General features: G+C 40.7%; 1 protein-coding gene across 1 annotated transcript in view; it reads right to left on the reverse strand.

Annotated features, from left to right (window-relative positions):
- Window positions 1-15,653, reverse strand: part of LOC8029150 (band 4.1-like protein 4) — a 135,953-nt gene that overhangs the window by 11,399 nt on the left and 108,901 nt on the right. The window contains exons 7-21 of the mRNA XM_040213405.2: window positions 15,407-15,494; window positions 14,086-14,174; window positions 13,933-13,996; window positions 11,994-12,085; window positions 11,626-11,697; window positions 9,645-9,766; window positions 7,953-8,031; window positions 7,258-7,374; window positions 6,392-6,505; window positions 5,399-5,506; window positions 4,560-4,640; window positions 4,108-4,227; window positions 2,087-2,152; window positions 1,859-1,927; window positions 1,227-1,298 (exon numbers count right to left, since the gene is read on the reverse strand). Of these exons, the coding sequence (XP_040069339.1) occupies window positions 1,227-1,298; window positions 1,859-1,927; window positions 2,087-2,152; window positions 4,108-4,227; window positions 4,560-4,640; window positions 5,399-5,506; window positions 6,392-6,505; window positions 7,258-7,374; window positions 7,953-8,031; window positions 9,645-9,766; window positions 11,626-11,697; window positions 11,994-12,085; window positions 13,933-13,996; window positions 14,086-14,174; window positions 15,407-15,494 (1,353 nt within the window). The remainder of the gene's footprint in view (window positions 1-1,226; window positions 1,299-1,858; window positions 1,928-2,086; window positions 2,153-4,107; window positions 4,228-4,559; window positions 4,641-5,398; window positions 5,507-6,391; window positions 6,506-7,257; window positions 7,375-7,952; window positions 8,032-9,644; window positions 9,767-11,625; window positions 11,698-11,993; window positions 12,086-13,932; window positions 13,997-14,085; window positions 14,175-15,406; window positions 15,495-15,653) is intronic.

The following is a 15,653-nucleotide window of genomic DNA, read 5'->3' on the forward strand; positions in this document are numbered from 1 at the left end:
AAGGAATTCCTTAAATTTGAATTGCAGTTTCACAACTTCTTATTGGTGTAATCCTCGCCATGCTTGAACAGAAACAGTTTGACTTTTTTAAGTTAGGTAAAAAGCTTTATTTGGTTTCTTTTTCGAGATCTGACTGATTGCAATAGGACCATTACTTTTCTCATTTTCATTCTTTTTCTTTCGCACTCAAGTTTTGTTGCAATAGGACGTCACGTGATTGATGAACAAAGTAGGAGGTAGAAATCAAACTCTACTCTATGATTGGCTCAAAAGAGCACTTCTATTTGGTTGCGTTCAGACAGATGTAAATCTTTCTTTTTTGATGATACTTTGACTTAAATACAAAGCAAATTCCTATTAGAAAGTATATAATAGACAAATGATAAAAAAATATATTTCCTAGATTATTTTTGAAAAAAAAAAGTTAGATTTACATCAATGAAGTAAAACTGGTCTGATTAAAATCACAATGTAAGTCATAATTTATATCACAATATAAATCATATTGATTTTTATTCTCCACCTGATAATAACTGCTTAGTGCAGGACATAACTGGGCAGCATTTAAAAAAAGTATTTTAAATACTTTTTTTTTGCATATTTCACAACTGGTTAGCAGACATCTCAAGATCATGTTCTTTTAGTATTTAAACTATATTTTAAAGCACTTCAGTCAAACTATTAAGCGCCTCCTTTTTACAGTTCTGGCTTAACGGTCAGAAAAGAGCCATATACTTTATTATCAGCTAGTGCAAGTTAATTAAGCAATGGGCTAAAACTGGGCATACTATAATGGTGTTGGCTTGAATGCCAAATTCTAGGTCCCTCGTAATTAATTCACGTAACTCGGCCGATATCATAGTAATGGTGTTGTGTGTTTGTTTAGACAGCGGGGCATTAGTCAGCCTGGGTGGGTGTCTGTTGTCTTTGCTGTAGACGAGAAATTTAGCCAGTGCAGTGCATATCATGCAGTAGTAATACAAGGCCCTACACCAGTGCTATATACTCATCCAGATCAAAACGGGCAGGGGTGGGGATTAAACCGCAATCGCAGAACGCTATAATGCAAGTTCAGGTACAATGGTAGTCAGCAGAAAGACTTTCTCATGGCGACATGTTTTCTCAGAAATGCATCAGCCAAGAATATGAGAAAGCATGTGCTAATAAGAATACAGCTTTTTCACTTTGGCCAAAGGTATGAGCAAGTGTAAAAAAAGTTCACTTACTCAACTTTGGTGTATTTGATGTCTTTTTTCTCTTCTTCTGTTAGTGCGTCGGGGTCTACCAAGTGATACCTCCTGTAGGAATATGACATTTATGAAAACATAGCAGTAATAACAAAAATTGTAATATAGAAATAAATAATAAGCAGTTTTCTGTAAAAAGTGCTTGAAGTAAATCTACAAAGCAGCTGCGGTTTTTCAAAGTAAACCAACAATGTATGTTGAATGAGCTGTACTTCAAGTAAACGGCCTCATAGTTTAAATGAATACTTCGTAAGTGTATCACTTTGTGACACAATCTGAGTCCCCCTTTTTTTTTTTCAGAAAACTATTAGTAGTATTTATAATTAATCGAAAGGAATCTTTTTATTATTTTTTGCTCGGTGAATATGGTTTATTCAGCTGCAAATCAGGATTACTCTAAGCTCTCAAGAGACACTGAAAAGACCCCTCAAATAATTATAAGACAGTCTTGACCGGAACGAAAGGGTACCAAAAAAAATTTTTCAATAATATTTCACTCGCATGCCAACTTCTATTTCATGAGAACTGGACAAAGCCATGCACTTCAGATAATTTGTGAAACATATAATCTGGAGAACTGTAAACAATGTGGAGAGCCGAGGAAAACTTACTCAATGTGCTTTTTCACATCTTCTGGAATGGTCCTCTTGACGTCGGGAGACTTTGAGCGAGAACGGTGCCTGAAAGAAGTTTCGGATATTTCGCAACACTTGATTCATTACGCTAATCGCCGAAAGTCGGCTCACATTATAGTCCCAAGCTAAAACTTTTGTGTTTTCCCTACATTAACCTATGGGGGGGTGGGGGGTTAGGACAAGGACAGACGCCCAACGACGTACCTTCTGTTTTTTCTCCTATGGGCGTACAAGGCCTCCGACTCCGTCTCCATGCCGGACTGGACATATCTGGGATTCCATGACAAACGAGGTTACGAACCAGCCAGATCATCAGCTAGTTTACTGACGGATCAGTCATCCCTCCGCCGAATGATAAACCAAACTCAAAGCTACAGCGCATTTCCTAGACCAGTGGTTCTCAAATGGGGGTCCGCGGACCCTTTGGAGTCCGCGAAGGCATTCTAGGGGTCTGTGAAGCCCAGACTCATCAGTCAAGCCCGGCAATAAAAATGATATTTTTTTCGGATTGAGAAGAAACGTTCCAATTTTCGGGTGGGTTTGCTTGTGTATATGTCAATAACTGAAGTCTACTTCACACTAGCCCTTAGATATATCCATTTAATAAATTGCTATCATAATCAACCTATATATGTCCTTTCCCCTCACCACAAGCGGGGTCCTCCATCATCTCCTCCGATCCACAAGGGGTCCGCAAAACATCCAAGGTTTGAGAACCACTGCCCTAGGCCATAGCCTGCAGGCTATACACGTTTAAGAGTTTAAACATTCTGCGGTGCGGACTGGGGTACGAGGGTTTGCTATCTTTCAAGAACGCCGATTATGACAAGGCGTGACAGACTTTGTGAATGACAGATTACCTATGTTAAAATAATTTCAGACGATGGAAGTTTTTGGTGCTAATAGAGCAGGCACCTTTCAGTGAGTACTGTGTACGAGAATTGTTTTAGGCACAGATTCTATGCTCCAGTTGCAAACTAAGCACCGGTGCAGACTATATGAGGGAGCTTTTTTTGTTTTCCGCCGAAATTTTATTATGCCGACTCTAGACCATTCCACTAACTGTCCTCTACACGTTGCCATCTTTGTCTACTGAGCCGCTGGAAGCATTTGGCACATGGAGGTAGGAAGGAGAGGAGGCGACATATGGGCTCATGCCAGCCGAACGAGAAAGTAAAGCCTGAAGTAGAGGTCGGTGGGAACGCCCTTAAGGGGAGACATGGGTTTTTGGAGGCAATTACTAAAACTTCATTATCTTCAATATGGCAATGTTGACCGCTACATCTGTTGCTTTTTTTAATCTACCAGGTTTCCAAATTCATAGATGATTATTTGAGCTATAAATTAATTTATAATGTCTATGCAGGCTGAATGTGCATTGAAGTTGACCCACAAACACCGTCTTCACAAAACACAATTTTTCGACTTGTTGAAAATTTGCAGAAGGGATATCTCAGCATCTAGGGCAGAATTGTAACTTTTTCTGAAACATGTAGCTAAACGTGTGAAGCATACAATGTTGAGAGCAGATTTCTTAATGTAGGTTTAAGAAATGTTTTAATTGATTGTTTGTTTCATTACTTGTTAGCCTTCAGACTGGGCACTGAACTTTAATGTGTGATAAAATCACTAATAATGGGTTAATTTTAAAAGTGCTTCCAACATTGTATTCTCTATACTTTGTAGTATCCAGCCCTGTGTTAGGGAAAATATTTTGTAGAGTAGTTTTCTTCCTATTGTTCCTCCAAACAAAGACAGGTGAGTTTAAATTCTCTTGAGGACAATTCTACTGACTAATTAGGAAAATGACCAGATATTTGAAATCAACACAAAAAGCTGTATAAGCTAGTGCAGTTTCGTAGGGTTTGGTCATAAAATGAGAAAAAAGGCTTCAAGTCCAGTGTTCCTCCTTAAGGGTGTCCAGTCGTGTCCTTTGCATCCAATAGCATCAATTGGTTTCGTTTGTTTGTGGTCATTGTTGGGGGTATGTCCCTCCAAACTGGAAGTCTCCCGCCGCTTCACCTCTGGTGGCATTGTATTTACTCCAGGAGCTAAATACTTCCACGTTTTGGACAGTGGCTCTTGCCTGTGGAACATCACTCGGCTATGCGTTCACAGCTCGGTGACTCAGCATTTTTTTTTTTTTTTTGCCAAGGTACATAGTGTTGCAGGGTGCGGCACTATGGTTAGGAAAATATGGTAATTTAGGCATGGCATACACTGACCCGCTCTTCCGACTGGACAGGTCACGAACAACCGCGTTCTGCGGACGTTTGAACGTGTTCTCCTGCTGCTGTTTCTGGACTTCCTTCCACTGAGCCTCCGAGTCCACCAGCTCGTACGACCTGCAAGGAACATTGTTTTGCAAGATTCTATGTCACAGTACACGTCCATTCACGATGCTATAGACTTCTGTCCGACCAAGACAAAGGCTCGTGCCTCTACATAAAGGTGATAAAACGGTTTCTGCTACAGGTACGAAGTTGTTTAGACTGTTGTCACTCTCTGGTTTTGGCTGATTTCCCTACGACCCAGTCGTGGCAGGCGCAACCGTAATGCTTATTGCATTTTACGGACAGCCAAAGCTGGAAGAAATGGGCCTAAGCAGAAGGGAATGTCTCCTGAATCGGTCCGGCTTACACGACACGTTTGAGAGGGGACAAGTTTGGTGGGGTACCTGTTTCGGCGGTGATGACGGTGTTTGTGGCGGTGGTGGTGGTGGTGATCAGACTCGCTCCCGCTGTCCCTTGAGTGACAGCTGCGTACAGTGAATATGGTTGCGGACATTTAATTTCGAATTTAAAGTTATGCTTTTATCAATCATGAAACTAAAGACCACCAAAACAAGTGGCATGTGCCAAAGTGCAAGAGGAGATTTGTCACGCTAAACAAGATTCGGTGACAGGTGATAGAACATGCGACAGGATGATCTTGGAGCCTGGATTGAACACGTCTATCATGAAACAGAAAATGCACACGGTAATTTGCAGAATTACCCGACTCATTTTAGATTATGAATATGCTACCAATGGGACCTATGATGACTTGCTGTAGGAATAATGTGTTCTGAATATTTTATACTATACTAGCTACTACCTTACTTTCTTTGGAATGCCTTGAACGTCACTAGCGAGTGAAAGCTAGCCTGCTTGGAATACTAATCAAGGTCCTTCTAATGGTGGAACATTGTTACTGACTTTTAGTAGTGGTATAAACATGATCTCAAATGTGAAATATGTTTCTGTTAGCCTCGTCAGGATAGTAATGTGTCTTAAAAACCATACAACAAGAAGGAAAGGGATCAGTACATAAACATTTACACATAAAAATTATTGCTAAAATAAAAATTCTACTCTAATGTTATAGAGGTAAGGAAAGACATTAGACAAATAAAGAAGCCAGCAAACATGAAAAATTTCCACCGTAAAAAGTAAAAAAAAGCAAAGGCACAGAAACAAAATCAGAAGTGAGTATCAAATCAGACTCGGAATGAAAAAGCGAAGCAAGCAGAATCACCTATGCCTGCAGCCACCACTGCTTCCTTTGGAGCATTTGGAAGTCCGCGAGCCCCGCGATGATTTTGAGACCTCGCTCTCATTGTCGGAACCTCTCCGACTACGATGTCTGAGACAAAAGACAACGAGAAAAGCACACAATGAATGAGTAAGTGCAACATATAGACACGAAAGAGCAAACAAAAATTGGGTAGGTTGCATATGTGTATATTTATTTACTTACTGTTATTCACTTAATAAACTACTATACCTAAAACCCAGTTTCATTAAGAGACAGCTTTCTCAGCCATCTCTTCTTTAACTAAGTCTCCAGCTAAGTGTAAGCTTCTTAGACAAAGTGTCTTTCCTTAGCTGAGAATTTAGTTTTTTCAGCTACGTCTTCAGCTTCAGCAAAACGTAAGCTGCCACTCGAAGCCCCCAAAAAATTTCTTTCCGAGTTATTCCTGCCAAAAAAACTTGAGAATTGAACTGGACGCCAAGCTAGATAATTTGACACAAAAAGTCAGACTGGTCGACTATTGTCGTACAAATATTTAAAATATATATATCTATCGTAAAAACTTTCAGCCTTTCCATCCTGGCAAAGAAGGAAGACCAGCGAAGCTGTACTGTGGTGGGAATGAAGTAATGGTCGGCCACAAGTTGGCAAGCCAGAGTGGAAAGGCTGCAAAGGTTGCTGCCATCTGTGAGCAACGGCGGCAACCAGACAACCGACAAGCCGATAGAGTTTCAAACAAACTTTAACGCGGAAGTTACGCAGCCCAATGCGAGCTGCCACATCCACTTTGTGTTCCACGCCAGCGCTCAAACCCTGGATCGAAATAATGGCTACAGACACGTAGCTTTCTCCCCTTGCCCTTGTCAAGAAGTAGCGCAGTTACCAACGAGACGAGAACAGCAGGAGGGAGTTTCGGTTGCGTCGCCTCCAGCGCAAGCTTCCTACGTTTGATGCCGATGTTGTCTAGAGACATCAGAAATGGCTCGCCCCACTTACCGTCGTCTCTTGGAGTCTCCTCCGTCGTTGGACGAAGACCGGCAGTGGGAGTGTCTCGACCCTGAGCTCCGCATCGATCGGGGAGATGGATTGGTCGAGCTCGAGTACAACCCCCTGAGGAAGGGAAGTGAATCGCGGAAAGTCGGAAGGGGCAAAGTGGTTCGTAAACTTTCTGTGTTCTTAGTTATCGTCACACTCAAACCTAGACGCGCTTACTTAATAAAGGTAGCTGCGTGTAGAACAGCGGGTGGAGTCAACATATTTGCTACGGAAAGATTTGATGCGACGTTTTTTTGGTTTATGCGCAGTTTTGTAATGTTTGTAAGAATACCTTTTTGTGGATTTATGAAGCCCTAAATGAGATGTACTAATTGTTAATTTGGGTGCATTGTTTACCGATGCAACGAACGACGTTGGCGTTGCTATAAGGAAGCGTGCTGCAAGTTACGTGCCTCGAAAGCTTGCAAATTTCAAAACTTTCAAACTTTTCAAATATACCAAATTTACGCCAAAGTAAAACGGTGTTCGCGGTATTCAACTTACATATCTCGCGGAGCCTATCTTCTCTTTTTGGAAGCTTTAGTCAATGTCTCAAATAATCAGTTTAGAGATTTGTGTGTAACATCGCAGGTTAGGTAACAACTGATATATGTCGCATGCTCTTGACAATGTTTCCAGTATCAGTTTTCAATCGGCATCTGCAGTTAGCTGAACATGTTTGTTTCAAAATCCGTCTCTCAGTCGAAGCTTGTGCCATTTTTTTTTATTATTAAACCCAGGTGAGCTTTGGGAAGCACTCGACAGCATTAACGCATAAGTACAGGATAGGCCAACCAGGCTCGTAAGAGCTTCCATCAAACTGTCACCTCTGTTTTGGATCTTCCCACGGTGGAACAGGCGCCGACACGGGATGTTGCTGCGTCGACACCGGAAGTGCCGACGGGACGGAGACGCTGCGGTACATGGATGGTGTCGAGGGCGACCTGCACCGTGAATCGTAGCGGTTCTTGATTAACAGCACACTTTCAAACGAACACTCAAACCTTAAAATAATAAAAAATTTTGTATAAAGAGCAGGATCTTTTTTTTTTTTTATTCGCTTTGTAGCTGCATGTAGTATTTGTTAAGGAAAAACACAAAGTCAAGCCACATCCAGAAAATCTGCGTGACTATGCATTCAAAGTTTCTTTCAATTATTGTAGTTTCACTGTTTCTGGGGCGATAAAAACTATGTATTAATGGATTCTGCTATTTTTATTAACGAAGATGTGCCACAGACGGCTTGTTAGCACTCAAATATTCCAAGTCATGTATTGTCATAGCGCATGACAGAGGAAAAAAAAAATGAGGGAAGTGACTGTGATAAAAAAGTTAAATTTTGAATTACAATGTCTTTTTTTTTTTTTTTTCAATTGTTTGGCAGTTATGGGTTATAATTTCTGTAAGACTCTAGCCATGCATAAGTGCTTTGTCAAGGGCCCTCAAGATGTAGTAATAGCACATAATGAAAATATGAATGATAATGAGCAGAGCTTGTTTGTAAAGTCGTGCAAAGACGTACAAGAGGGGCAGGTGTGCCGAGTTGCTCCCCGCCCTGTGGTCCGTCGTCTGCTTCTCGTCTTCCTTGAGCTGCGTGCCGGCTACAAACAAAATTTGAATGAATACTGAGAGCCTGTCTGTGATTTAGTAACTGCATGATTGGCTGGATAGGGAGGAGAATGAAAATCAAGATGATGTAAATTGTGATTTAAAAAATTAATCGGACCTGTTGTGCTATAATGATTTAAATCGAGCCTTTCACGCAAAAATAATTCAGAAAAAAGTTTTTATTTACCCTTTGTCTATAATTTGAGGTGCATGCATTTGTTTTGTGCATTGCGTTTTTTGTTTGTATTTTTTACTGAAAAAAAAAAAAGTTATTCAGCAAGAACGATTTTATCAGGCTGAAGACGAGCAGAAATCATTGCTCTTTACCGATTTGCTCTTCTGATGATGATGATGATGATCCGATTTGCTCTTCTGAGCAAATCGGATCATTGAGTCTTCTTTCTACCTTCCACTTTGTTCGAATCAGAATATAAAAGAAAAACAAAAACTAGAAAAAGTGAGCATTTTGGTAAACCCTACCGGGAAAAAAAGGACAAAAGCGGAAACACAACTGCCAGTTGTGTTTCCGTCCTTGTCCTTTTTTCTGCAGTCTCGAGGTAACCAAAATGCTCAATATACACCAGCTAGCCTGCACCCTCACCATTGCTTCATTAGACAAAGTAATGTATTATTACAATCAAATCAGAGCATGATAAAAAGCTATCTAAAAAATAATCAAGCTGTTTTGCTCTAGTATTGTTGAGGTTTCACCAATAAATTAATTAAACTGTACTCTAAATTTATAATATTTCCTTCTGTGTTGTTATCAGTAATCGGATGGATTGATCAATCTATCTTCCATGCTATAAAATGCATGTAATAATAAAAGGTCACTATTTTCTAGCTATAGTGATTTTAATAAAATTAATCTGATTTATTTGACTTTTTTTTTTACCATTTGTTTTATTTTGCTGGGTTGACAAGTGACCAATTACTCGATTTATTTTTCTTACAAATTACAAAGTCTGTGCTATTAGTGGAATGATTAGTTGGTTGACCTGATATACTGGATCACTGATTAGTTGATTGAATTGGTGGCTCATCTTGGTGGGTACCAATGGATGATACCGTCATGCTCCAACTTATTTTAATTCAATTCAGTATTCATATGGTTCTAGGCGATATTCAGCTTAGAAACAAACATCAACATCTTGTTCCTCTATTCACATTTCCTTTCTTCAACCTCTGGCTCTCATGACTACAGTGAATGCCTTCACTCTAAGTACAAAGAAGGGGATACAGGTGGCCGAGTGGGCGAGCGCACACCAGCTTGGAGCACGTGGAGCGAAAGCTTGCGCTGCAGAACCCTGGATCCTGGCTCCAACCCCCACCCCTGCCCGTTTCGATCTGGATGAGCGTTGTACAAGCGTGTGGTCGTGTACCACTACAGCATGGTGCACGTTAAAGACCCCAGGCTAGCGTTTGTACTGTACTGGCTGAATTTCTCATCTACAGCTAGGAGACTCGTCACCCGTTGAGGCAGACCAAGCTCTAGGCTGTGCGAACATACAAACAACCCAATTTTCTTTTTTCTAAGTGCAGAGAGATACAGCAGAGCCAGCCCCAAGAAAAACTGCACGCAACGGTTAACAAAGAGATTGCATACCGTCAGCACCATCGGGTTGACCTAGCCGCCTCTGGTACCGTCTACTCGGAACCCGAGTGAATGCGGGCTGTTGGCGTGGCTGCACCGTGAAACCTTCGGGAATTCCACGTTGTCTTCGTGTGCTGTCACAAAAAAGTAGATGCCTCGTACGCTCCAGAAACCATCACTGCAAGGGCACACAGCACTGTTCATGCTCCACTACTACCATACCCTAGGGCCTAGGGAGTGCACAATGTTGTGCAGACATTGTTTGAATGCTTCGAATGTTAAAAAGTTTCTTAAAACTCGATTCAGAATGTTTGAGGAACATTTGTATTCGAACATTCGCTAATGATGTCGCCATTGCCGTACCTCGGGGAACACCCAATGTCGTGCAAACATCTGGAAGCTCTGAACAATGAAAGAATTGTTAAAACTCTACTTGGAACATTCGAGGAACATTTGTATTCGAACATCCAGTAAAGACCTTGTCACTGCCATACCCCAGGGAACATCCAATATTTTCCAGGTATTGTCCGAAGAAAGAATTGAAAGAATTGTTAAAGCTTAATTCAGAATGTTCAGGGAATACTTGCATTGAAACATTTGCTATTGTAGATGTATTGCTGAACATTGTATGGATGTTGAAGTAAAAGTGATTTAATGAATGTAAGTTTAGACAGCGGGAAGTTTCAATTCAATTCAATTTTTATTCAAAATAAACAGAGAACACACTGCACAGACGCATCTGGATCCATAGCCTACTTAGCTAGTCTTGGATCCATTCCAAATGTACAATACTAAATATTGCGACGATCACCTGGTACCCATGCATGTGTGGAACAAAAATATTTCTTAATCAAACTTTGTTTCCCTATAAAATCTTTTAAGTGTACTTTCAAACGTTTTGCTTTCTTTTATTGGGATGCTTAAAGAATTCCGTATTTTTGTTCCAGTATACCGTATCATTTTTTGACCATACAAATTACGAGACAATGTTAAAATTGTTGGCAAAAAGATTCCTAGTTACCCTTTTCAACCGAGAGAATATACTTGATAGTAATTGTGAATCTGTTGTTAAAATAATGTGCATCATAACTACAGCTTTATAATTCCGCGCTAGGTGAAATGGCAGTATCCGTAGGCTATGGAATAATGGAGTGGAATGAGTAAACGCCCCTTGGAGCAGAAGTTATTCTGCCCCGAGGGGCGTGTGCTGTCTCTGATGTAGTACAAATGCCCGCTTTAAATTGGGAGATGATCGTGGAGAGCTGGGGGATGCTTGGTCTGAGCGCGAAAATGCAGAAGATGCACGATCAGTGGACGGCCGTCGTCTGCCGAGCTAGTCAAGCACGTAAATGCGTAAAAACAGAATATCGCCGTTCTTTTCACTGAAGAAAAAGTGCCCTATGCAATAAATAGTTTATCGAGAAAAATTCAAAAGTAGTTGACTATGTAGTCTTTGTCACTAAAGCCTTCGAATGACTCTTCCGAGTTGGAACAGAAAAAACAAGCTATCTGTTGTTGACACTTTTTTTTCTTTTTTTATGTGGAAGTGATTCATTGTGCACCAATGTGAAAACCTTCATGGTGTTTTTGGGCATGTAATAAACATCAACGTCTATCACTACCTATTTCCTTTTGACTCTGCACCCCTTGTCCCCCTTTTTTTGCTTTGCCACTTCATCTGTGCTGGTCGTTGGCCGCGGAGGTGACGACTGCCCGCAGCGATTGGGCGCATGATGTCTCTTTCGCATATTTTTTTAACACTCTTAAAATAGGGGAGAGGGCGTTTGACCTGTCCTTCGATGAGTTCTGAAATGTCTCAAAGGTACCTACTGTGACATGGGTGCACGCTCGGCATTTTACGGAGAGAACAAAGGGCATTTCAAGAATTGCGTGTTGTTTGTAAAAAATCCCCAAAAATGTAAAAAATGTAAAATACAAGCTCAGGATCCCTTTAAAAAATCTGTTTAGAGGTTTATTAGAACTTTGAATTTACCTCACTCTGAGCTTGCCTCCCAACCCGAAAAACTTGTTGGAGGCGATGGGGTTTTCGGACGACTGCGTCAACCTGGAAGAAGGAGTACGGCGAAGCGACTATTAAAATGGAGTAGAAAAGGAGTTTTAGACGATAGTCACTCATAAGAAATGCAGGGCATAGCCTCTATATGTTCTCCCTTCTTTCTTTGCAATTCATTCGTTGGCGTCCTTATCGGCCAATGCCAAAACCTCGTTGGCTGCGAAGGGACAAAAGAGGTGCCTGGGATTTGCCGTGCCCCGCACTTCTAAAGCTGTCAGCGACAGAGATACATCCTTAATATGTTTCATTTTGTGTCATGTTGAAAGGACGAAGGAAGAGCGGCTTGCCTGAAGAAGGAGTGATGATCGACGCAGCACTTCCAAAGATGCTTGCAGGACTGCTTTGTCGGCAGCTCGAACCCGTAAGTGCTGTCGTCGTTCTGCAAGTTGAAGATAATAATATTTTTTTTAGGTAAGCTGCGGACTACGTGGTGATCCCCCATCAACCGCTGCAATTTCATTCCATTCTTTTTACGCTTGTGTACCGCATTGCAAGTTCGCTGTTGTTTTCCGCTTCATCTTCAATGAATGCATTTTCACTTTATTTTAAAGCACTATGCTAAACACCGATTCTGTCAGCAGTCTTTCCATTCCACTATGCTTTTGCATCGCACTGCTGATGTCGCCTGCAGCACTGACAAGTGGTTCGCGGAGCGAGCGCTGAACGCAGGAATCAACGTCGTGGATGCATTTCACCGGTTAGTTTCGGTTCGAAGCCGTGTACAAGCATAATATTTTTGTCTCATTGTAGCACCCACTACAAATTTTCTAATCCATATTTTACGTCACGGCTAGACCATAATGAGATTGAGTGTCAATTCTCCAGTTACATAATGCCCCTAAAAGTTTAGAAAGTACATTACAATATTTTAGTCCATTGGCTAGCTAATTAACTATATCACCTCTTTTCTAATGGCCTTCATGGCCACCAACTTAGCCCCAGGGCTCAAAAGAACCCTAACGCAATTTCCTTTTTTTTTTTTTTTTAAGAATTCTGTTTCTCTTAGCTTTTTTCTGATCGCACCCATAGGCCATTGATCACTGGTGATAGATGGTTTATAACCGCAATCAAGAAATTAAATTTAGTGCGGAGAATTATGTTCCACAATCTTGTGGATACATGAAGAACCGTAGTTTCGGTTTCAATGTAGGTTCGAGCTTTATCACAAGCTGGTGATAAAGCTCGAACCTGGTGATAAAGACAAGTGGCACCAAGGTGGTGGCACTTGTCTAACTGCTTGCATCAGTCTTTGTAACAAAGATGGCATTATTTACATAATTCACTGTATTGTGGCATATTTTTTAGACCTCAAGAGCCCTGGAGACACTTTAAATGATGTTATAACTTATAGGTGTCCCCATTCCCAATGCTGTCGTCCTCAGCCGGCGCGCACGTTTTATGTTCCCAACAAAGCGCACAAAATTTCTAAATATGACAGAACTGCGCAAACGAGGCTGCGACAAAACCAAGGTAGGACACAAAGAAAGCATTCTGCCGAGGATGTCTGGTGTACTGTCTGTGTTGCACCAATATAAGCATTCCTTCAGTGAAAAGCACTCTTGTTACGGAGGCTAACTCTTTGATGAACCAAAAATTGACAACGCTAGTTAGAGTGCACTAACTTTCAGAAGTAATAGCCTTAAAAGGGGTACATTTTGTATATTCAGAATTTTTTCCTTTCATTTGTTGTTTAATTTTACATGACTGTAAAAGTTTTGGCGTTTACACGCCTTCCGCACATACAGAGCGCGACACTCTTAGCGCGAACAAGCGATCGCCAGGTTTTCCACTTTTCGCTTTGAAACCAAAGGATGTCATCCAAGTTATTATTGCTACGGAAAAAGCTGATTTAGTTCTATAATGTAAGCGATAAAATTTCGTACTCGCTAATACTATCTAGAAATAAAATGCGAAAATGCACCGATGTCGTGTTCGCGCTAGCAGTGTCGCGATGTGCACATTGTATTCTTAAGAAATTAAATTTTAAAATCTTTTTCCCACATTATACTAACCTCTGTTTCTTTTGAAAGAACAACTAATTGGCCACATTTTGATGCGTCATATCGCTTCATACGCAAATAAGTTAAGAAAATAAAAGCGGTCGCACGGACCCTTTGAAAATTGCTACTTTTCTTGTGGTCAAGAAAGCGTTAAAAAACACTCGCGAGCAACGCATTATGTCCTTCAATCGCCAGTTGAGCGAAGCAGGCGATTTTCGATACTTGCCGTTTTGCCACGAACTTGAAGCATGAAGTAGCATCCCTTGTGGTAGACTTTGGTGATGCGGGGCCTGAGAAGATTAAGAATGTTGCAACGCCGGTTTTTTCGAATGTCTCCAGTGTTCTGTTCGGCAACGGTACGAAGGAGGGAGGACCTTACCAGTAATAGTTTCCAACTTTGCTCTTGTTCCGCAAAACCATGACACCGCTCGGAGTGAGCCCCAAGAAGTACTCGGTGTGGTCTTCGCCCTGGTCGTCACGACACTCTTGCCATAAAGTTATTTGAAATCATAATCGTCTCTAATGGTCAGATAAAACAATTTAATATTCGGGCAGATTAAGAACTGAATTACTGTCATTTCATCCAGAATAATTGTCGAGCTCTTGGCCAAAAATTCCCAAAGACGAAAATTTTGCTCGAATGTCCCTTGTTTTAAAAGTACTAAGGACTTTTTAGAATAGATTTTAAAGTTGCACTAAGATGGGGAGCTTGCTGACGTCATTAACGAAGGTAAAGGAAAGGCCCAAAGAATTAAAAATGACAATGAAACTTGTTAATCCTCGTCTCCTTACAATGTTTGTTGTAAAAATCTAAATTTGCGTTTGTTGAAAATTTAGCAATGACACATTTCTTATAGCTAAAAGAATTGAGTAATTCAGCAAAGACAAGGGCCCTCTGAAAGTCTCAATTTAGTTTAGCGAAGGCAAAGAGACCGTGCAAAAACAGTGCATTTAGCTTCTGGTTTAATAAGATCCATAAGGTAAAGCAGCTTTCTGTTGAAATTATTATTATCCCAACAATTCTCTCAATAACTGATTTCAACCTTACAACTTTTAAATAAGTAAATTATTAACGATGACTCGATGTTAAACTATTATCTTTTTTTTTTATTGTACATGCAAGTAATTTATATTGAATTTTGTTTTACAAACGGCCATCACGAAGCCAGGCAGAGGCGACTTACTACAGTATATAAGCATTTTCTACACACTTTAAATAATGTGGCTGAAGTAAAAACAACATTGTGCACATTTATGGACAATTCGGTTCAGTTAATTTGTACATTTTGCAAAAATTCTTGGAATGGCCTGTCAATTAGCAATGTGTTAGCTAAGGAATTCTCAGACTTTTTAATCTCGATCGGAACAGCTATTGCTGTAAAGAAGCAGTAAAGCAGTATTGCAGTAAAGGAGTACAGAGGCCCACAGAACTTCAAAAATATAATGCAAATCAGGGAGGTGTTTGATGCATGGTTATGCATTAGAGGATTGCTCAAATCTGCTAAAATAGTAAAAAAAAAAAATTTAGATTAGCGCAGTTGAGGACATTCGGGAGTTTGGGGTGCCGCTGAAAGTATACACCCGAGTTCCCAGGAACCTGGTTTGAGAACCCGCGAATTAGCAGTATACATAGTTTTGCCAGAGTTTAGATTTGGCCCAGCATCGTTGGTATGTATATCAATAGGAAAGTGGACCCTCACAATGACTTGATGCAGGTCGACGCCATACATGTCTAGCCACTTGACTTTGTCCAAGAAGTTCATCTCTGCCGTGGCCGGCACTTGACCCCTGAAACACGGCACTCAAATTACGCTCTGGGACAGGAGACAGACGCAAAACACTGTGTAGGCAATCTGGTACCATCAACACAGTTTGAATTTTCTGACAAATTCGCACATATGTAGAAGAAACAGCTATAGTCACTGACGAGGTGAGAATGGCGGGCAA

Source organism: Ixodes scapularis, unplaced genomic scaffold, assembly GCF_016920785.2.
Source record: "Ixodes scapularis isolate PalLabHiFi unplaced genomic scaffold, ASM1692078v2 PGA_scaffold11__112_contigs__length_91849675, whole genome shotgun sequence".
In the NCBI taxonomy this organism is placed as follows: Eukaryota; Metazoa; Arthropoda; class Arachnida; order Ixodida; family Ixodidae; genus Ixodes; species Ixodes scapularis.